Genomic DNA, 23905 nt, shown 5'->3' with positions numbered 1-23905 from the left:
TGTCTCTTGTCCTTACTACATGTGACAATGGAAAATGTTAATAACAACTGAATAAAATGGACCTGTACTGTATTATTAGTTCTTAACATCTCTTTCATGACAGTTATTGATAAATTCTGGGATTGGAAAACACCACTTCACACTGATACAACATAAGAAGAGTTGTGCAGTATGTGATTTCATATAATAACTTGCAGTAATGTTATAAATTTTTGTCAAGTGAATTATGACAAATTCAGTGTTATGTAGGAGATTTCCAGGTTTAAGAAGCTTCATAAGTCAGCATCTGATCAATAGCAGTAACTAATGACCCCTAATTCTCCACTGGTGACAAGCAGGACTGGTCATGGTTGGAAGGCATGTGTTAGATATTAAAGTTTAAGATGGATTTTTACCATTTCAGATTGCAATACAGAGTAATTACTATTGCCTTTAGTGTGTCAAGATCATAAATTTCTTTCAGGAAAGTGTAAGGTCAGCTCTTTGGTGTCAAACATTTCTTTGGAGTCTGTAAATATCAAGTAATTAGGAAGATAAATCTAATGGAAATATGTTTAGAAAAAATATTGTATCCTTACTGGGGACCAGGCAGTTTCTTGTCATACTAGGTAATTTTGTAAATTTTGGTTGAGACCCTCAAACAGACCCAACCTAAACTCTGTAAAAGCCATTTTGCATTTTTTTCTCATGTCTTTATTGGGCAGGACATCTGGAACATCTGTCTTTATGATATAGTTGGTCTTAGCTTAGAACCAATTATTTTTGAGTTTGAGCTAAACTGAATTACCCATTTTTCTATTAAAGGATATTGGAAAGAGAAGAAAATAAATACAACTGCTGTTGTTTCAGGATACCAGAGGAGGACATTTGCATTTGCAGAGTGCTGCTGAATGTCGGGAAAAACTCACCAGTGAATCAATGCATAGAATTGTCCCATGATTTTGATTCAATCCCATATGAGTCATTGATAATGTGATGGGTTTTTATTTAAGTGGTCATGTGTGTGATGTAGACATTATAATTGGAGGTTTTAAAAATGACTCTCAGGAGAGGGCATATGTGCCATAATATTTTGAGACATTTCATATCTTTTACAGAAAGGATTTTGCCTGATTGTCAAGTAGAACAACATAATTTCTTTGGTCCATGCTAGGGGGTCCCCTCTGCTATTCTGACCACCACTCTGACCTAAGGTACCATTGAATCTTGGGTTTTATCAGCTAGAAAGTATGAGGTATATGAAAATTCTCTGGATTCACCAAATGGAGTTGTGAAAAGGTGTAGAAAGAGAAGAGTATATTGGTTTTGGCTGGGAAGGGGAATGTGCACTGGAAGGAACTTATGTTTAAAATAAGATTGACCAAAAAACCCCCCAAAAATAAGAAAGGATTTGAATCAAATAGATAACATTCACTGGGCACTGGATTGGTTAATACCACATTGGGAGGATGTAAGTAAGGATCTGCATTATTTTAAAAGTGGAAGAGAATTATGTTTCCACGAGGTTTCCTTGCAGTTCTTACACATTTTAATGTAATTTCCCCTGAGAGGCATGTTGATATTCCTTAAAATATATAGTTCAATAAAATGTAGAAATATATAATGAAGATACTAATTTTGTAGGAGTTTATGTGAGTTAGCAACAGAAACATATCTTATTCTAAAAGAAGAATGTGCAGGCATTTAAAATGTGAAGTAACAGAGATAAAATATAAACCATTCTTTATCTTTACCTTCAATATTAACTAGCCCTGAAATAAAATTCTTAAAGAAACTTGATTGTTTGGGGTTTTTTTCTGCACTGTTGTGGTGCAATAAAAGGGCTGAAATGGCACTAAAGTGGCAGTTTTAGGATATTTCTTTCCCATTTTTACGGAGTTGGAGGAACCAGTATTTCTGATTATCGGTTAAAATTTACAGAAACTTCTCTTGGTTATGTGCAAGTTTGTGGCACTATGGAAATTCACCATCACAGGCTAGTGCCTCTGGGACTTTCTGGTAATTTGGAAATGAACTCTTTCTAGGCTGCTCTTTTATTTCTCTCTCACTTTTTAAACATTCCTTGCATCAGTATTCACATCTGGCAATTGTTATCCTTTGAAAATGTGCTTCTCATGAGCTCTGAAGCATTCCCATCCCACCATTTATGGCCAGAAAGAGGTCCCCCAAAATACCTTTCTGCTGTAAAATCGTACTTGTTTGGAAAACATTTAGAGTTACGGCACTAAATGAGCTCAATTTAGAATTACTGTACTAACTGAGCTCAGTTAATGTTTCACATAAATATCGCCCTGTATTTTTATGCTCCACTGTTGGTTTTATCTCTGTTTGTATTCTTTGTCATATAATCTGATTGGCTGCATGTTAAAAAAAATATTCTTTTGATTGTATTTGTTCTCCTTTTTATACTGAAGTTCATAATGGTCCCACTGGACTTAAAATTTACAGCACCATAACTGATACTATCACTACTGATTATCTCTCCTTTTGCTAACAACTGGTATTTCTCATTCTTGATGGTATTTAAAGAAAATAATTCAAAGCTTAAAAATAGCCAGTCTACCTGACTGAGAATTAATCTTATTGGCATAAGAAGGTTTAAAGACTTAGACCAATTTTTTAAAAAAATATCAAATATTTACTTGTCCTCTTTTTCATCTCCCACTCCTTTTAAAAATATATTGATAAAAATTAGTTTCATAAAGTAGTTTATACCTCTTGTCAAAAAGGTAAACATTCAATTATGATCCAGGACAATACCCAATGATCTTAATGTATTTCACAGAAAGAGTCAGCATCATTCCCTCTGATAGATGGTAGTTAATGTGCTCATGAAGATCCATTCGCGTACATTATAGCTTCTTTTACTACTCCCTGTTCCTATCTTCCAGCTATCTAATTAATTTGATAATGTAAGACTTGACAGGTGGTTTTAATTTCCTGGACCACTGAGAGGGTGACATGATATTACAGTCAGGGAATACAAATAACACCAAGATATTTATTTTAGTATGATTGTTTTGGTTGCTTTTCTTGGAAATGTGTAAGGATATTTTACTGCCTTGGAACACATAGGGGCAAGGGATTTAGGCTGTTCCTAGGGTAAAGTTGTCTGATTAGTTGGGCAAGAATGTGTTTTCAAAAGAATAATTTTCCTGTACACTTTTCCTGTCTTGCGATTTTTGCTGTAAAAATATTTTTTGGAGGACAAGTATCAATCTGGAGTATTTTTTGAACCCTTGCAAGAATCTTGCAAGTTGGAGACCTTTTTGTTTTAATAGACATTTCTCTGAAAAGGAGATTTAAGAACTTTAAAAATGATACCTAAATAGTACAACAGTTACAAAAATGCTAACGCCTAGTGAAAAGAAATGCTATTCTCTTTCCCATTCATGACAGCATCATCATTTTTCCCTGGATGCCCTTGAATGTCTTACAGTGCTGGAATGAAAAAACAGATAGTTCTACCTGTTTTGCTCTCACTGCTGTAATAGTGGATTGTCTTGCAGTTGTGGATGAATTTTAACTCAAATGTCCGTGAGAGGCAAGGAAGTGTTTCCCACTCTGCTGTTAGAAAATTGAGATGCGGCATAGATCCAGTGGCAGTCTCACAAACTGTAAATGTTGAGAGGGAAGAGGGGCAGTTTTAGCTGAAAGACTCCTAAAATAAAATCTCTTGATTTCTGATGTATTTCACTATTCACTAAACCATCTTTCTTTCCCCAGTATATCCCTACTTTTAATGCAGAACTCAAGAATGATAGATTTTTATCCAGTTTGATATTACTTACAGAAACCTAGATTCAAAATTACTTGACAAGCAAACATTTCCAAAGCAGCTTTATCTTTATTCCAGTCTTCTGTACGTAGGTGAAGCTCATGTGTGGTAAACTACATAGCTTCTGACCAAAGAATTGAGTTGCTCCGGAGCCGGTTCAATCTGCAGCAGAGCAGTAGATCTTTGTGCACAGCAGGGTTTCCTGAGGCAGGGAAACACCAGGGGAGCAGAGAAACCCGCCAGGAGCTGGCAGGTCTTGCGAGAGTTGCTGAAGAGGCCCGGGCATTGCCAGAGCAATGGCGGCCACCCCCACACCAAGAAAAGGCAACCCTTGGGAACGCGAGCTGCCAGGAGTGCAAACAGGGCATGGTGCATCAGCCAGGGCGTAGTGTGGCAGTTTGCGTGGCAGTTCACGCAGAAGGGTGCACAGGAAGGGTGTCTTCACCCTACCCACTCAAGCATGAGTTCAATTGGTGGCCATCACCCTCTCAGAAGGCGCTTAGCTATTCTATCCACCCAGCAGAAAGCTCTGTCCTCTGCACTTGCCAGAATGGATGTGGCAACCCAGACAGAGCTCCCACAAAAACATGCAGCCACCACATTCTCAGGCTGCAGGGCATGCTAGAACCTTTCATTGGCAATGGATAGCAGTAGTGATAACAGTTGTGTGAGATGTGACCAAGTGGATGACCTGCTCAGTCTGGTGGCAGAGCCACAAGAGGAAGTAGAAAGGTTAAGGAGCATCAGGTACTCTGAGAAAGACGTGGACTGGTGGAACCATGCTCTGCCCTCTCTGAGACAGAAACAGGAACAGCCACCAGGAAAAACAAACAAACAAACAAACAAGCAAGCAAGCAAGCAAGCAAACAAAACCAAACCCAAGATCAAGGGGATCCTGTATTCTTCCCCTGCCAGGCAGAAGGCAGTAGCTTAAAGGAAAGGAGTGACTGGAGGCAAGTCCATGCTCAGGGTGGCAGGTGAACCTCCTCCTTGCCTACCTTGCCTTCCCAGGTGCCTTTGTACAACAGGTATGAGGCTTTGGATGTGGAAGGCCAGTCAATGGATGATGTGGATGATTGTCCATCTACACTAGAAGAGTCACCAAGGTCAGAAAGGCCTAACCCCAGTATCAAGACCACCTCCACGAGGAAGAAAAGATGGGTTATAGTTGTAGGTGGCTTCCTTCTAGAGGGAACAGGGAGTCCAACATGCTGGACAGACCCTCCTATTAGGGAAGTCTGTTGCCTCCCTGGGGCCTGGGTTAAGGACATCACTAGAAAACTTCTTAGCCTAGTATGGTCCTTGGACTATTACCCATTACTGCTCTTTCATATGGATGGCGATGAAGTCACAATGTGTAGTCCAAGGACAGTCAAAAGAGACTTCTGGGCCTTGGGACAGTCGGTAAGGAAATTTGGAGCAAAGTTATTTTTCCCTCTACCCTTCCAGTTGCAGGCAGTGACATTGGAAGAAACAGATGGACCCAGTCTGTTAATACATGGCTTTGTGGCTAGTGTCGCTGCCACAATTTTGGGTTTTTCAATAATGGGATGATCTACATGGCACCAGACCTGCTGGTGTTGGCTGGGATTCACCTTTCTCAAAGGGGGAAGAGGGTCTTTGCTCATGAGCTAGTGGGATTCATTGACAGAGCTTTATATGAGACTTGAAGGGGGAGAGGGATAATATCAGACTTACCCATGACAAGTTGTGGGATGACATGCCAAGGTTAGAGGGACAGGGTGCTATCGAGGGCCCTCAGACTGTTGCTCTGAGACATGCTGGGTACACCGGAGCACACTTGAAGTCTTACAGAGATGAGCCAGGGGCTCTTGAGGTAATAAGATCCAACAGGGAAACACTGGTGAAATACCTCAAAGGAATTAAGATGAGTTCGTCTAAGAAGGTGACATGGCCAACAGCGCCACTGACGTGTCTCTACACCAATGCACGCAGTATGGGCAACAAACAGGAGGAGTTTGAAGCCACTGTGCTGCTAGAAAGCTATGACCTAGCTGCCATTAGTAAAACTTGGTGGGACAAATTCCATGGCTGTAGTGTGGCAACTAGGAAAGGAAAAGAGGGTTGCCCTCTACATCAGAAATGGATAGATTGTGAAGAGCTGTCTCTGAAGATTAGCCACAAGCAGGTTGAAAGCTTATGGGTAACAATTAGAGACTGAGTCAACAAAGGTGTGGTTGGTGTTTACTACAGGTTGCCCTGTCAAAGGTAGCCTATTGATGAAGCCTTCTTACTCCATGTACATGGAGGACTTCAACCACCCCAACATCTGTTGGAAAAGTAGCACAGCAAGCTGTAGGCAATCCAGGAGACTCCTGGAGAGCATTGACAGTAACTTCTTAAGCCAGGTAGTAGACAGCCCTACCAGAGGGTACGCAATACTGGACCTGATGGTCACTGACACAAGCGAGCTAATTGGTGATGTCAAGATTGGAGGCAGCCTGGGCTGCAGTGATCATGCACTGGTGGTGTTCACAGTCCTGAGAGATATGGGTAAGGACAAGAATAAAGTCAGTACCCTGCATTTTAGGAAAGTGAACTTGCAGCTCTTCAAGGAGTTATTCAATAGGACCCTATGGGAAACTGCCCTCGGGAACAAGGGAGCAGATCTTGCACTTTCCATAAAGCACAAAAGCTCTTGATCCCCAGGTGTAAGAAATAAGGAAAGGACAGCAACGGTATGGATGAGTTGAGATGTGCTGGTGAAACTAAAGAGCAAGAAGGAAATTCACAGGCAGTGGAAGCAGGGACAGATATCCTGGGAAAAGTATAGGGACACTGCCTGGTTGTGTAGGGATGGGGTCAGGAAGGCCAAGGCGTGGCTGGAGCTGAACTTGGCAAGGAACGCAAAGAATAATACGAAGGGCTTCTATAGGTATGTCAACCAGAAAAGGAAGATCAAAGGAAGTGTACCCCCCCGATGAACACAACTGGCAAACTGGTAACAAAAGAGGAGAAGCTTGAGGTACTCAACAACTTTTTTGCTGCATTCTTCATGGGCAACCTCTCTTCCCACACCTTTTGAGTGGATTGAATGCAAGACAGGGACTAGGGGAGCAAAGTCCCTCCCACTGTAAGAGAAGATCAAGTTCATGATCACCTGAGGAACCTGAACATACATAAGTCTATAGGACCTGATGAGATGCATGCCAGAGTTCTGAGGGAATTGGCTGATGTTGTTGACAAGCCACTCTCCATGATATTTGAAAAGTGGTGGCAGTCAGGTGAAGTCCCTGGAGACTGGAAAAAGGGAAGCATTGCACCCATTTTTAAAAAGGGTAGAAAGGAGGATGCTGGGAACTACTGACCTGTCAGCCTGGGAAGCCTCTGTGCCTGGGAAGATCGGGGAACAGATCCTCCTAGAAGCTATGCTAAGGCACGTGGAGGACAGGGAGGTGATTTGAGACAGCCAGCATGGTTTCACCAAGGGCAAGTCCTGCCTGACAAACCTAGTGCCCTTCTATGGTGGAGGGACTACGTCAGTGGACAAAGGAAAAGCTATGAATGTTTTCTATCTGGACTTTCCATCTGTAATGCCCTTGACATGGTCCCCTACAACGTGCTTCTCTCTAAATTGGAGAAACATGGATTTGATGGATGGACTGTTTGGTGGATGAGGAATTGTTTGATTGGTTGCACCCAGAGGGTAGTGGTCAATGGCTCAATGTCCAGATAAAGCTTGGTGACGAGTGGTGTCCCTCAGGGGTCCATACTGGGACCAGTTCTGTTTAATATCTTCATCAGTGACATAGACAGTGGGATCAAGTGCACCCTCAGCAAATTTGCAGATGACACCAAGCTGAATGGTGTGGCTGACAGGCCTGAGGGACAAGATGCCATGCAGAGGGACCTGGACAAGCTCGAGAAGTGGGCCCGTGTTAACCTCATGAGGTTCAAAAAGGCAAGGTGCAAGGTCCTGAACATGGGTCAGGACAACCCCCAGTATCAATATAGGCTGGAGGATGAAGGGATTGAGAGCAGCCCTGCAGAGAAGGACTTGGGGGTACTGGTGGATGAAAAGCTGAACATGAGCTGGCAATGTGTGCTTACAGCCCAGAAACCAACTGCATCCTGGGCTGCATCAAAAGAAGCGTGACCAGCAGGTTGAGGGAGGTGATTCTGCCCCTCTGCTCTCATGAGACCCCACCTGGAGTGCTATGTCCAGCTCTGGGGTCCCCAGTACAAGAAGGACATGGAGATATTGGACCGAGTCCAGAAGAGGGCCACAAAGATGATCAGAGGGCTGGAGCACCTCTCCTATGAAGACAGGCTGAGAGAGTTGAGTTGTTCAGCCTGGAGAAGAGAAGGCTGCAGGGAGACCTTATTGCGATCTTTCAATACTTAAAGGGGGCTTATAAGAAAGATAGGGACAGACTTTTTAACAGGACCTATAGCGATAGGACAAGGGGTAATGTTTTAAACTAAAAGAGGGTAGATTTAGACTAGGTAGAAGGAAGAAATTTTTTATGATGTGAAATACTGGGAAGGTTGCCCAGAGAAGTGGTATATACCGCATCCCTGGTCAGGTTGGACGGGGCTCTGAGCAACCTGATCTAGCTGAAGATGTCCCTGTTCATTGTAGGGGGTTGGACTAGATGACCTTTAAAGGTCCCTTCCAACCAAAACTATTCCATGATTCAAAGTAAAAAGATTTAGGAAGGAAACACTACTCGCAGAAAGCAGCAGAGTATTAATAAGGAAAGGAATGTCAGCAACATTCACATAAGATTTGAATTCATCAGTCTTGTCCCTTGATTGATGACCTAGTTGCTTACCCACTGCATAGAGTTGTTTGACTCTTCCAGCCTCAGATAACCTTGGAAACTCTTGGTCAGTCCTAGCCTTGTGAGAGAGGGAGGCAGCAGTCCTGGAGCAAATTATTTCTTACGAAGACTTAAGGAGTTGGTCAGGTGGAGGAGTGGGGCCTTGCTAAGCACTGCCATGAGAAAATGCAGTGGAAGTTCATTCTTAATGTTGCAGACTTCTGTGTAGAGAAATAGGTTGGGAATGTAAAGGATTATTTAGAGAACGCAAAGTCAGCTTTTCTGAGAAGTTCCTTAAAACATAGATCCTTTCACCAACTCTTAGTGGACAGAGGCTTATGCAATGTTGGCCACCTGAATTCGATAGGTAGTTGTACTGGGATCAAGACATCATCCCTCACAGATGGCTGCAACATCTGTGCCAGGAAATGATGTTCAAAGCGATTATAGAATCATTTAGAATCGTAGAATCATTTACAATCATAGAATCATTTAGGTTGAAAAATACCCATCAGATCATCAAGTCCAACTGTTAAGCTAACACTGCCAAGCCCACTACTAAACCATGTCCCTAAGCACCACGTCTACATGTCTTTTCAATACCTCCAGGAATGGTGACTAAACCACTTCCCTGGGCAGCCTGTTCCAATGATTTGCAGCCCTTTGGTGAAGAAATATTTTCTAATATCCAATCTAAACCTCCCCTGGTGCAACTTGAGGCCATTTCCTCTTGTCCTATCACTTATTACTTGGGAGAAAAGAACCCCCTTTCAGGTAGTTGTAGATAAGATCTCCCTTCAGCCTCCTTTTCTCCAGTTTCCTTAGCTGCTCCTCATAAGACTTGTGCTCTAGACCTTTCACCAGCTTCGTTGCTCTTCTTTGAATGCACTCCAGCACCTCAATGTCTTTCTTGTAGTGAAGGGCCCAAAACTGAACACAGGACTCAAGGTGCAGTCTCACTATTATGTCTATTGTAGTTTGGCTAAAGAGACAAGGAAAGTCCTTTTCTTACTCACCTGTCTTCTGTACTATTGATGGTAAAATACTCCACCCGTGCTTCCATTTTTATCTGACAGCATGTTCAATCTGGTATGTCCATACTGAGCTAAGCTTATTTTCCAAAGTAAAAATTTCTTGCTGCTTTCTTGTGTGTTGGCTTTGGTTATGGGATAGCTCTGCCAGTGCAATGCTTGTGAGCAGCACAGTGATGGTATCACCCAGGGAAGGGGTAGGGTCAACACAAACATAGTTTGACTATGAAATACAGACAAAAAGTACATGATGGCGGGAGAAAAAAAAACCCCACACCAAGAAATAAGTCAACAACCTCTTCAAGGAAGTCTTATAAAATGTTTATAAGTTTGGTTTTTTTACTTGAGCTACTCCTGACCTCTGATTGCTTCATCTTTTTCTTACAGAATAGCAGCCAGTGTAAGTGTCTTGCTTAAATCTCTTTAGAAGTATAATCCTAGGAATTATCTCCTTGCACCATTCATAATGAACTTCAGCAAGGTCTTAATTCTGTAAAGGATGGTGTTCGCTAGGAAATAGTTTTTGCACACTGAAACTTATTTCAGTATAAGAAGCTAGCATTCCTATATAGATTGATATAGCTAGAATAATGTCTAGCATTATTTTGGCAAAAGAAAGAAAAAAACCCTACATTTTCACAAATGAATGGAGGTGACACACTGGGACATAGATAAATGAAGAACTTTTGAAAGGTCTGAAAACCAAATATGTTCAGGAGTTTGCTTTTTGTTTGGGGAAAAATGTTTGCATAATGAAATACCAGTTCATTGAAATCAAACATTTGTTTGGGAAATTGTTTTCAGCTTAAAACATGGCTGGTTTGATAATTTTAGAGCTGTTTCCAAAGCATTATTCCATTTAAAGTCTCTTTTCATTTTGGAATAGACCGTAAAAAAATCTAGAAATTGAAACAAAACACTTTGGAATGACTACTAGTAAATGGTTGTATTGCTTTTATTCACTTCCGCTTGGAATTTTGGTTCATGGTCATTTTTGATATTTCAGATTTTGTCACCTTCTGTGGTAGGGAAAAATAAAACTAAAACTCAGTGACGTCAGGAAAAATATGTCTGTTTCTATTCTTTGAATATATTTGTCTTTATATATTTAAAAAGGATTTATTTGAAAAATCAAACCTTTAGACAACCTCAGTGGGTTTGTTGTTGTGTATTGTAAAATTATTTCTTGCAGATAAAGCTGAGGAGGCTTTGTATCTTTGAAAATCACATTCCATTTTGAGTGTCTAAAAATGAACTCTTGACAGTCAGATTTGAAAATTGCATTTATACTGTGCAAATGGGAAACCTCTTCTGCTGTGAAAAAGCCAAGAGAATATAATATAACATGTATCCATACACATTCTCCGTTCATGATTTTGTCATAGGCTAAGGGGAAAAAAAACAACTTTTGGCAAAAATATGGTGTAAGACCATAATCAACTTTTGACTATGCTCAGGCAGGACAGAAGCACTATCTGGTTATTTATGACTTTATGCTGTATTAGAGTTCCACGAATAATGCACACAAAATGGCAGAAGTACTCAGGAACTCATCTGAAATATTGAAGAAAGTGTCCTGGTACCATTATGTAAGTTTTTTAACTTGGCCTGGTTCTGTTTGTCATACTACCTGTTGCCCTGGGTGTTTTGTTTAAATATTAATCTATTATTAAATATTAATCCAGAGCAAAATTGCAAAATGAAATTCACATTTGATCAGTGACTCTGCAAATACTGCCACTTAATCATATTTGAATGCATGTTCAGCATTTAACAGTTCTACTGCCAACTTCATCTCCTGTCTCACCTGCTTTCTTTCCCCTGTGTTTTCTAAAGAAATGGTTTTGTGAAGTTACTTGATGACAGTCTCCTTTTTTAAAGGTCCTGCTTGGCCTTGATGTACAATCTTAGATATTTTGACTTACTGTCACCATAGTTTGGGCAAGGTTTCAGTCACTGTTTATCAGTGGCATATCTCTGTAAAGTCAGATCTGAATTAATCCCTTTAATTAAATATTCTCCTGCTTTATACGAGCAGTTAAATGGCTGTCCTAGTAAACTGAAGATTCAGTGGCTTTCTAACCCCAAGAATCCCAGAATAACTCTATTTCCTGAAAGACAGGGAGAAAAGTTTTTCTGTAGAAGAGGTGACCTCCCTTTCTGAGCTATAGCGAGTAGGAGATAGATAGAAAGACTACTGAGCAACATGCAAGATTCGGCAGCTGTCTGGAAAAAAAAAAAAAAAAGACTGCGTGAGTAAACCAGAGCAGGCATTTCTCTGCTGGCACAAGGTTGGATAGAAATAACAGTCACCTCTATCCTGTTGAGAGGCAGCAGTGATGATGCACAGAAAATGAAGCTATTAAAGAGCTCTGAAGTTTGCTAGGCCTACACCTGGCAAAAGAAGCCAATGTAGTTATTTGGTTAGGCCATCTGCTCTTGGACAAATAAAAATGTTCATCAGAAACCAGCACTGGAAAATTGTTTGGCAAATGACATCTCAAGTAAGATTCTGACTCCCCTACGTTTGCTAAAAACAAAGATTCTTAGGGAGAATTAGGTAATACACCTTTCCAGGGTAGAAATCTAGTGTTTGTTTTGTCTTCAAAGTATCTAGACTGCTATAGACTGTGAATATTAATGCTAAAAAAATTGTTTAAACAGTGCCAACTATTGACCATTCTGCCAAATAGCAGGTTTGGCAAGTAAAGAAAATGTGATTAATCAATATCATTTCTTGACATGAACGTTAAACGGATTTGCATATCTCACAAATCTTATTAGTAGACTGGCAAAAGATCTCTTTGCAATACAGGGTTAAGTGAAAACAGAAAGCCAAGAGTTCAGAGTTAGGAGAATGCACAGGGTGCTAGAGAGTAAGGAAAACTTACTAAAATTTGCAATGTCTCCTATTCAGAAATGAAATTATTTGTTAATATAAGTTAAGGATAACTGGAAAAAACGCAGTTATTGCAACTGCTGATCTGAAAAGATCAGCAATAGTTTCTGGCATTAACGTAGCTTACAATTAATTTCTTGATATATTCTCTGGTTGGGAGAGGTTCCTTTACTTCCATTCACAGCGTGATGGGGAGGGACCTCCGTAGAGCTCTACTTGCCTACCCAAAAGTGAAAAGTGAAAGAGCAGGAGCAGAGGAGGACTTTCATACCACCATTCCCTGTCTTACCCTCAAACGACCAGGCAGCGTAGCTGCACGAGTGTAGAGGAAAGTAATCTGTGGGAAGCTGTCTTTCGGAGACACTGCGTTCCTCCGTTGCGGTTTACCACCGTGTCTGTTCTCCGTAGGTATTAACGCTTCTCCCACTTTTGTTCCTTAAAAGGTTAGGAAAGAGAATCTATGATGAGAATTAACTAATAGGGCCATATCTGAGCAGTTTGCTATTCCTGCTTCTGAAAATGGGGTACCTGGTAAAGTGGGTGACATGCTTTGTGGTCACAAAGTTTAATGGGGGGCAGGAGGGGTCTGAGAAGTTCTGGAGTGAATGTGGAAAGAGGAAGGGAGGGGACCCCCATGTCATTGCTTTAGCTTTACAGTAGAGCTTCTTGAACTGATTTTTGTGGTTTGTTTTGAAAGTTTTCATATTCTTCAGTTTTGTCTCCAAGGGATTTACTGCTTTTCATTCCTAGATTTCTTGTTTGAAATCTTTCACTCAATCTGCCTGCATGTTTCCCAGTCATACACTTCTCCTATGGAAAGAATAAAAGCTTTTTACGCTGTATTACCTCATGTTGCAAGAAGCACAGAGGTAATCAAGTGCCACCATTTCCTTCTTTTTGTCCTGCCTCTTGCCAAGACCTCCTGGTGCAGCAGGAGTGAACCTCTGATCATTCCACCTCTATGGTAAAATCAACAACGAATGATTCACTAAAGGTGTATTTGCAGTTTGAATCATCTCTACCTCTGCAATGAGTCATGTCCTCCCATCTCAGGGGCAAGGAGGCAAATGCATGGTTTTCTTTTCTCTAAAAGGACACATTCATTTTGCATCTTGCTAAGTGGGATGATCTTCATGATAAAGTTGAGTGTTGTTTGCTTTTATTGTCTCAACAATGTCCCCTTTGAAAAATTTAAGATGTTAGTGGGTTGTCACATTGAGAGTGACAGGCATTCTCTCCCTAGCACGACTAATGGCTATATAGGGTATCTTTCTCCAGTGGTTTTATAAGCATCATTCAGCAAATCTGCAAATTCAGATCTGATACTCCTGGGTGGATTGCGCAATACATTGCAGCACATGTGTCTTGCTCAGAATAGTGTAGAGGGTATTGTTGATAGTCTTGCAGGTGCAAGGTGATTGTTGTGGTTTATTTCACCGTTGCAATCCTCATAAGTTGGAAGAAATCTGAAAGTAAATGAAAGGTCTGTTTTTCTCTGGTGATGTATGAGAAACTAGCTCATAGTAGTCTTTGTCTAGGGATTACTTAGTGTGTGCCAATATTTCTGGAAAAAAAAAAGACCATGATGTAGAGAGGTCAAATATGCTGAGAAGGCAGAATAACTGTGCTTCAAAAGCAGCCTTCAGGAGACATGAGGAACTCAAATCAGTATTAGTATGTCTCCAAAGGAAAAAGAAATTACAGAGAATTCATATGTTAAAATTTTGAGGCCATCTTGTAGCTAGCATCTAAAGCACAATTTGTCTTGGTAAACAGATACAGAAGAGGAAAAAACCATTTAAGATATGAATGATGCATATATTTAATGTCTATGTAAATGATATTGCATGAGGAATCTGATTAATTAATACTAATTATAAAATTATTTCTATTTTTCATTAATTAACAAGTATATAAATAATATTTTTATTTTGAGATAAATAGTTACTTAATGTTGACATGATAATCTCTCTCTCTCCAAACTGAAGTTGTAAAATTAATACATACTACAAACCCATGATTTTCACTAAACTCTTAATTTTTTTTCACCTTTTTATGGAATAGTAGTTAATTGAGCAGTCTTTAAAATACCCCTATAAGTCTATAAATGTTAAAAATGTAATATTTTATACATTCATATAGAGAAAAACTAGTAGATGATACCTTCCATTGAGTTCTAAAAAAACCCCCAAGCCCTATTTAAAATATGTCTTTGTTTCATAGATGACATTTCTGTAACATCACATCCAATTAAAGAGAGCTGAATTACAAAGAAACAAACGATAAAACTATAAAAGAACAGTCTAATTGAGTTATAAATTTTCTTGAAGGCTGGTTGGCCTTCCTTTGCCCCATCCCCAACAATAAATCGGAAGGTGTGTTTTAAAAAAACCCACACTTTTACTTTCATAGCGATGTGTATATACAAAGAATCAACAAAGCTGAAACTATTCAGTTCAGCTTCATCTGTTTCTTCATATGGATGTTAATAGATACATTATCTTAATGTCTCGCCTAATCAACATAACGTGAATTTCTGATTTTGCCTGATGACAATCCATTCACGTCTTTCATGAAACAATTATACTGAGGATGTCAGGGCAACATCTTTAATTTGAATTGCGTATATGTGGCTTAAGAACATAAAGAAAAATTGCAGTGCATTATAGTGAAAGCAGTAAAATATAACAATCTTATTAAAGCAGCCTCCTAACTTCAAGTAAACAGCCCCAAAGTGTTACAAAACATACGGGATATAGTGCTTCTTTACCTTCATTAGAAAACTTACCTCCATTTTTGCATTTGCAATAGGAAGGTTTGGGGAGTTGGGGAATCTCTTTCTGCCTCTCTTTTGGGGCATGTACTCAGAAAGTTGGAAGTTTTGAGTTAGTAAATATTTTCTGCGGTCTGGATTTCTTTGAGAATATCATAAATGGTGATTTTTCTTTAGAATCAAGAAAGCTGTGGCCAGTGGCTTTCATCAGGAGATCTTACAGTGTTTTATGAAGGATATCGGGGTTGTTTTTCCCAAACTGAAGCACAGAGAAGAGGAGGTCACCAGGGAGGCCAGAGGCAGAAATAAAATTGAATTGAGGGTCCTAGTTCTTTGTACTGCTTGTTGTTCACCTGAAAACTGAGAAACCAGAGGATAAGACCCTGCATTTGGATTTCTACTCACTCTCTTTACCTGCATTGATTGACCACAGTAACAGGCTTTACAAACTCCCTGTGCTGTGGAGTTGGCTTTTTTGTCACTTGGAATGGTGGGTATTTTATGTTGCAGGCGTGGTGAGGCAGCTCTGTAAGAACAGGAATAAAAGAAGTTGGAGAAGAAATATTACCTTCTGTTAGACAAGCAGATATCAATGGAGAAACAAACCAGACGCCACGCAGTGACTTCTTCGGGTGTGAAATAGAAGCAGCCAATGTGAAGTGAAATCCAGCTTTTCTGTCATTACCCAAATTTGTGGACTTGTAGAATAGCTCCAAGATGCAATCCTCAGTGGGTAATTTTAGCTAGATTTAGGCAGAGCAGTTAGCAAACATAACTACCTTTCCTGCAATCTTCATTCCCTAGTGGCTCCTACCCTCCTGCAATAAGCTGCAGCTCTCCTGTGGGAATCGAGGCAGGGGATGAAGGACAGCTGTCTGTTATGGCCAGGCCTCCCGCTGCAGGGAGTGCCGGGTGGAAGGCATGGCTGATGGCAGGCATTTGGAAGTGCTCCAAGGCCCCGGAGTTTCTCAGATCCTATTTCATAGTTATCCTTTGCAGGAGACAAATTCACCTGCAGCGCGCAGTGCATCTGCTAGATGCCGTGTTTGCACACGCTCCTTGTGAATTCAGAGAGAAGCTGTAGCAGGGCAGGGAGCAGAAACTGGAGTTTCTGTCTTGCATCTCTGTGTTTATGGCTTCTGATTTCTGCAGGGTGCAGCAGGCTGTGCCTGGTGTACTTTAACATGTGAGGTTCTTCTGTCTCTGCAATAGCATATCAAAGTGAGTTCACGAATGCCTAAATACAGGCTTGCAGTGCCATTTTAAATGGCCTGACATATCTGTCCTGACCTACTGTCATGGTTTAACCCGGTAGGCAGCTAAAACAACCACCCAGCCGTTCACTCATTCTCTCCCACCAGTGGGATGAAGGACAGAATTGGGGGGAAAAAACCAAAGCAAACTTGTGGACTGAGATAAAGACAGTGAAATAGGACAGAACAGGAAGATGATGATGATGATGATGATAAAAAAATACAAAACAAGTGATGCACAGCACAATTGCTCACCACCCACAGACAACTAATGCCCAACTAGTTCCCAAGCTGGCCAGCTTTCCCCAAATTATGTACTGAGCATGATGTCATACGGTATGGAATATCCCTTTGGCCAGTTGGGGTCAGCTGTCCTGGCTGTGTCCCCCTCCCAGCTTCTTGTGCACCCCCAGCCTACTTGCTGGCAGGGTGGTGTGAGAAGCAGAAAAGTCCTTGACTTGTTGTAAACATTGCCTACCAACAACCAAAATATCAGTATGTGATCAACATTATTTTCATCCTAAAACCAAAACACAGCGCTATACCTGCTACTAGGAAGAAAATCAACTCTCTCCTAGCTGAAACCAGGACACCTACAGCTGTTTTTCCTGTAGGGCACAGGTATGCATACAGTCATCTGTATGATGACTGCAAGCCCTTTGTGGAAGTCTTGAAGGCTTTAGAATGTTTTCAATGTCATTCAACATCCATATTTAGACACCAGAATTGTCCTTTGTCTGTATTGCTGAGGCATCATTTGCTTATTTAGATTTTATCTTCCTGTACCAACTATAGTCATTTTTCATCAAAGCGAAACAATTCAGCACAAGCATGTGAACTAACTTCTATGAAGGTTGTTATAACAGCATTGAACCAGGGCTCTTAAGCAATCACTACCCCACTGGGTACCACCCAGGTAAGAATTAAATGGTTTTGTGGTTGATTGTGCAAGTCCACCCTAACTGAACTAAAGTAGAAGCAGTTTCTGGTTTCACAGACCATGGTTATGAAGTTTGAAGGCTAAAAAATTTCTGTGTTTCTAAAAAAAAAATAAAAATCTGAGAAGGTCAGCCAATTTCCCTTTATATTGGTTCCTTACTTTTGTAGATGTGAGTACTAAAAAAAATTGTGACCAAATTTGATTGTACAGTTTACCTACGGGTTATTTGACTTATGTAGGTTATTTGCTCTTTCTTAATTGTGCTCTGTGGTTGGTTACCTAATTTGCATGTCAATAAATTTATTGGCGGCAGAAACCTCTCAAACAGAAGACTAATCACTAGCAAGTGTTGCTTGGCTCACAGTGGATTCTAAATAATGTATACACCTGACTGTGCATAAGTAGCCTTGTTACATGTAAATCAGCATTGTGGCAGGAGAAATGATCATTGTCCAAACATTTGTGCAAACGAAAAGGAATCTCCAATTCGGAAACGGAAGATGCAGCACTTCTGCAGTGACTGCCTGACATTAGCCACATGGTATGTTTTTTTCTGGTCTGTTTGGGCTGCCTATGCATTTTTGATTATTTATTTTTCCGTTTCACTGACTCTCTTGAATAATTTTATTACCTTTTTTTTTTCATATTATGCTTCTGACTGGCTGATTGTCTCCCAGCTGTCTTATTTCAATTTTGAAAGTACCCTTGTACTATTTGATGGATATGAGAGAAGTTTTATATCTAAGAAGAGCCACTGCAGTGCATTGTCTTTGCATGTAACCATTCATTCTGCTTTACACAACATCTTAGCATAAATTTTATTTCAGTAGACTTACTCCTGATTTATATAGGTGCAATTGAAAAAAGAATGTGCAATTGTAATATGTCAGAGTGTAAACTCTCCAAACACATATCTGGTCTGGGAAAAAAAGATTGGAATTTTTGGAGGAGTTTGGCTTGGCTTGCTTATTTCCTAGCTGAGGTTCAGTAGGGTTTGTGCATCAAAAGCTGTACTGAATTCTTTGAAAGTTCATATATGAACATTCAAGGTGTATTTTGCCCTCCGGAGTAGATGGCATCAGATGTAGACATGTGCGCACATGTACATTAGAATTATGTTTATTATTACTAGTTCTCCTTTCAGACCAGAGTGTTAACCCTAACTAGAGATTGTTTTAAGAAATTTTCAAGCCTTTGCTGGTGCCCATTTCTCTATACTTTTCTGATCATGTCTGGAAGAAAACGTTAGAGAAGAGTGAGACCTCCTTGGGAGGATCAGCTCCCTCCAGCAAGCATGTGCGGAGTAAGCCACAGAGAAAAAACCAGCAGCTACAGCAGGATGCTGGTAGCTCTCAGATGCAACTTGTGGTTGTCTGGGAAAGCAGGTCTCCTTACCTTGTCCCGTACACAGAAAGACGAGTCACCTTAAGTCACCTGTGTGGCCTGTCTAGGTTGAATTGGAGAAGAGGTGTATCAGTAATCTCAGCTTGAAGGTCATAGACACTGCACTTTGGTGGATTTAGTGCCCTTAGGTGGGCAGAGGAACGTGAGTATTCATCACTTAAGACAACTGTGTGAAAGTCAGCTCCTCTGTTTTCCTGCAAACTGGAACAGTAAAGTGGTTTTCATGTAGTCCAGGCTGCTGTCAGACAGGAAATGGCAGCTGCCTCCAGCAAGCTATTTGGCTGTAAAACCTCGATTTTAGTCTGTTTTCTAATTTGGATACAGCAGTGGGGGTTAGGTTGTTGCCTGAGCCAACTCTTTGGGCTTGGGCCCTATTCAAACATACAATATAAACATACCCAGATAATTGAGCTATAAAGGCAGAGATTTGCTCAATAGATCTGTGTCAAAAAATGAGGAGTAATCCTAAACAGATACTCTTGAAATGAATTTCCTTTTTCTTCCAAAACGATATGATTTCCATAAGATTACCAGAGTAAAAGGTTTCTACTGAACTTTGAAACATCAGTGTTGCAATATTTGTTGTTGATTTGATATACTCCTTTTTGATCCGTTTCTTTCCAGCTTCAATATATACACAAATGTGTCAGGAGTAATGTTTCCTGTGCTATTCCTTTGCATTGCATTTTTTTTTTTGCTTTACCTTGAAGTATTAAAAATGCATTGCATCTAAAATCAATATCAACTTTTAAATGGGTACCAAATCCTGGGGAAAAAGCTTCAAACTACCTGTGGACTCTCCTGTCTTTGTGAAAAATAAAGGTGAGACTTTGCAGTCTTTTCCTTTGCAATTGGATTAGGGATTAGGATAATGAGCATTGGCATTGCAGACTGTAAAAATGTGTTAGTTTCGTCTAGAGAAACAGGATGGAAAAACAAATTAATCAACAGGGAATAATTGCTGAAGTCATGCACTGGAAATTCCTACTACTCAAAAATGTTTGATTTTTTTTTCTTAATTAATTCTAATAAACTAACAATGTCTTCTTTTTATTTAAATACACAATAAAAAAAAGCATTAGTTTGTGGCTTCTACTTATGTTATACTTGGATGAGTCCAAGGACAGGATTTGTACTACAGCTGAAAGGTCTCTCTCAGCCTACCTCTGCTACCTCCTTATGGGTGTAAGTAACCTGCGTGGGAGCTATTCAGGCTGTACTTCTTCAAATGTCTCGGCTCACGCAGCAGGCACGCTGATGGAGGTGTTATCACTGCTGGGGCCACATCCCTTTCCTCTGCTTTCTGCACCCACTTCATGCTGAGATGAGACCAGGCACTTCACTGCTCCCTTGTGATAAGCGTAGTTCTTTCAGGTGACTCAGGGGGTGATGGTGTCATCTCTATTTTAGTTGTGGACTGACACAATTAACCAAGCATACTGTTCAATAACTTCTAAAATGGAAAGGAGACTTAGCTTTTCTTTCTGTGGTTTTTATCTGTTCTAAACAAAATCCTGTTTACAAGGCTTCCAGTGCTGTTGCTTGACCTGAGTTCAGCTGTGTGAGAAGTCATTAGAGCTTTGCCCTCCTCTCTGCAGAAAGCCTTCGCCACTCGACAGCTTTTCGATAGGCAATCCTCAGCAGTGCTCAGTCATGGAGAAGTACCAAGAGTGAATGGGCAGATGAGCAGCAGAAAGAAATGAAATAAAACTGCTTTCCCCTGGAAAATATTTAGCAGAGCAGTATTTTTCTGAATAATAAGCTTTAGTATTTCTTAAAGATCAATATTTCCTGGAGGGTTATTATTTCTGTATTATTCAGGCATTTTAACTTATTTTACAGAAAATAACCCAAATGTTATGACAGATGTCAACAGAAAAGCAATGACTTTTTCTGTCACACTCCCATAAAGTGTCTCAGGTTCAAACACATATTAGTAATAATAACTGTAGTAGACTTTTTCTTGTGGAAGAAAATCTTTCTAGGTATCAGCCAGAATAGTTGAGTTACTTTGTGGGAGCAGGGAAGCGAAGAGGAGGCTTAACACTGCATGTTCTGCTATCGTTATTCTCTTCTTGATAGAAATGGGATAGAAAAGATCTTGACACAAATAACTCCATCAGGTTTTTCCTGAACTACAATAAATACAGGCCATGTCAGAATCCTTGTAACGGTTCTGCCCTCGGGGCATTGGAGTTCAGGAACCAAATGCAGGCGTGGGGATAGTTATGATACAAGGAAGTTTTCATCCTTTTGTCCTTTTCCACTCTATAACTGACAGAGAGTAAGAGCAGTTTTGTTAGCCTTGTGCCTCCCACATCATATGGTAGTGGTTCCTCCAGTAAAGAAATCTCTTCAAGTTGGTGTGGCACCATAGCGTTGGGGGGTAAGAAGGGTGGCAGTGGGGGGATTTTTTCCTAACATTTGGCCACTCTCCTAAAAAAACACATGGTGAGCATGGACAGAGGCTGAGGGCAGCCAGGAAACTGGCAAGATACTAGCAATGTAAAAAGTGGTTTTCATTTTTATTGTAGTATTTTAACAAAAGCCAGAAGGGGTAAGACATTCCTGAAGCAGCAGAAGTCAGGAAAGGGAAGGAAAAAGCAAATGAGAAAAAGGGAACATGCACGAAGGACTCGAGTCTGCGCCTTAACGCCATTAACTTTCACCAAACTCCATCATCACCCTTGCTTATAAAGGTGGGTACTACTGCTTCTCCCTACATTTTGTGTTTGCTAAGGGTGCAAAAATGCTGTACTGAGTTCTAGTGTGGAACTCAAAGGCAAAGAGAAAATGTGCTAAAAATATTATCTTATTCATCAACTGCTTTTACAAACAACAGTTGGCGACTGTAATATATCATTCTCCAGTTATGGTCTTTAGCTCAAAAAATTTAAAGATTTATTTGAAAACTGCTTTTTCAAAATCATGTTTGCTTATTTTTGAGTTGTCTTTAGGTCCATATCAGTCACTGCGAAGTTAAGAGAAGAGCAATGAGGAAAGCTAAGAAACCCAGAGAAGGTCTTGGGGTGCTCAAAGTGAAAATGGGAGACCCTAAAAGTGGACAGTAAAGTGTGATCTTCATGCTCCTTCAGCCACATCTTGCCCTTCCTATCAGTTCTTCAAGTCTGTTTCCACAAGTGGAGCACCTATAAGAATTGTCCTTTGGGAGTAGCAGCTTATTTCGTCTGCTTTTCCAGTACAGCTGGGAATGGCTTTGACCTCTATTTTCCTTAGATACTTATCCACTTTCTCACAGTCTAATGGGAAATTTTCATGAAAAATTTGAAGCATGGTGAAAAGGGGTATTTTTTTCTTCCCATTGAAAATGAGTAAGAAGGCAAGGGGTAACAAGAATGCACTTAGTGCTGTAGGTTCTTTGAAATGTGTTTCTGGGGTGACATTGTCATGAAAATTGTCTTGTACAATTATTAGACTGACCAGTTAACTTTAAAATCAAGTATGTGTAATATATACATGTCTAAATATTGCTTAGAATAAAAACTTCTAGAGGGGAGACTTTTCTAGAAGCTGTGAAATCAGTAAGGATTTTGGCCTTTTCCAACTGTATAACTATTTTTACTCAGAAATTAAGTTATGCTGTTAATCATGAGTTATCTCCAGTTACATATGTAAATGCCAGTATACATATGCACTTATCATATATTTTAAGATAATTTATCATTTAATTTGAAGCTCTGGAAATTGCAATGATGTAGTTGCAATGATTTTTTCATGAGTTTGGTTGAGAGAATATGTTTTGCTTACTCAGCTAAAACTAGAAGTTTTAAAGCTAGATGTTAGCTGAGTATTAGTTTATCATTTTCAGATTGAGCTAATATAGTTGAGTCCAGAGCTGTACTTTAGCTTGTTCAATGTTTAATGTCTTAAAGATAATTTATTCCCAAAGACTGTCTTTTGGCATTTGAGTCAATGTTTTGGTGACTCAGATCTTACGGGGAGTTAAAAAACCCCAGCCTTGAATGTGAATGTTTCAGCAAAAGCCATGTACACCATTCATAGGTCTCCAGTCCTTACCGTGGTCTGGATCTCTTTCTGCGTAATCAGATTACCTCTGTGAGCCAAAATTCGCAACATGGTAAAGCAAAACATTTTCAAAGCATTTGGAAGTGATCGAGTGTCATTAACATTGTTTGATTTAGAAAACTGTTCACATTCTGCAGTTCAATATCTCAAAAATTCATTAACTGTTAATTAATTCAAGCTTTCTACTTCTGATAACCCACAGTGCTTGATATAATAAAACAAAGAAAATGCTGTTAATCATTGAAATGCCCTATAAATTGATACTGTTACATATTAAACATAGTAACTACATTTGACTCAGGAGAGCTAATTAGTAAATGTCTGCTATAGCCTTTGGTTGCTGAAATCCTAGACTGTCTATGTATTTGCATGAACTATTGATTTCACAGTTATAGAAAGCTTCTGCAGGCTCACCATTTTCTGCGTATATTTTTCTCACAACCCCCAACAGCACTGGCTGGAACAGGAGAATTCAGTCATGAAACACAATATTTAACTCAATACTACACAAGAGGAGAAGATTCTGGCAAATACCCAGTATATGACTCTTGTTTTACTCCCAGGTTCAGCAGAGGGTTTCTTCATTGGAAGGAGCGAGCAGGGCTTACTGGTTAGCCTGGATGAGTGTTTCCTGTTTGCCATTGCTTGGTTCCAGTACAGAGACAGTACTGGTGGAGAGGCTTTGGCGGGCTATGTAGAACTGGGTCTTGATGGACAAGATGGTCTGTGCATCAACTACTTGATTAGCTGAATATTCATAGAATATTCAATAGAAATATTCATACTAACAGGAGACAATCTTTATAAAACATTGATTGCTCAAAAGGATTTATTGCTGGATGTTTTCTGTTGCAAGATTTTGTGTGCTTGCAAACTATAAGTATTACCTAATACATGAATAAACTGTTGTTTTTGGCCAAACGTACTTTCAATCATATAAACACGCTTAGTGTTTTTATCTTTTGAAAAACAAAGAAAGAAAGAAACAAACTTCTG

At 39.9% G+C, this 23905-nt stretch overlaps 1 protein-coding gene across 1 annotated transcript in view; it reads left to right on the top strand.

Moving 5' to 3' along the window:
* Nucleotides 1-23631, top strand: part of LOC129200612 (ATPase family AAA domain-containing protein 2-like) — a gene marked incomplete at its 3' end in the record, with an annotated part of 55446 nt that extends 31815 nt beyond the window's left edge. The window contains 2 exon segments of the mRNA XM_054811923.1: nucleotides 5993-6292; nucleotides 23473-23631. Coding sequence (XP_054667898.1) covers nucleotides 5993-6292; nucleotides 23473-23631 — 459 coding nt within the window.
* Nucleotides 23632-23905: the final 274 nt, after the last annotated feature.

The sequence above is a fragment of the Grus americana genome, unplaced genomic scaffold, assembly GCF_028858705.1.
Source record: "Grus americana isolate bGruAme1 unplaced genomic scaffold, bGruAme1.mat scaffold_348, whole genome shotgun sequence".
Lineage (NCBI taxonomy): Eukaryota > Metazoa > Chordata > Aves > Gruiformes > Gruidae > Grus > Grus americana.
The sequence above is the reverse complement of the archived record's forward strand: the minus strand, read 5'-3'. Positions and strand labels throughout refer to the sequence as shown.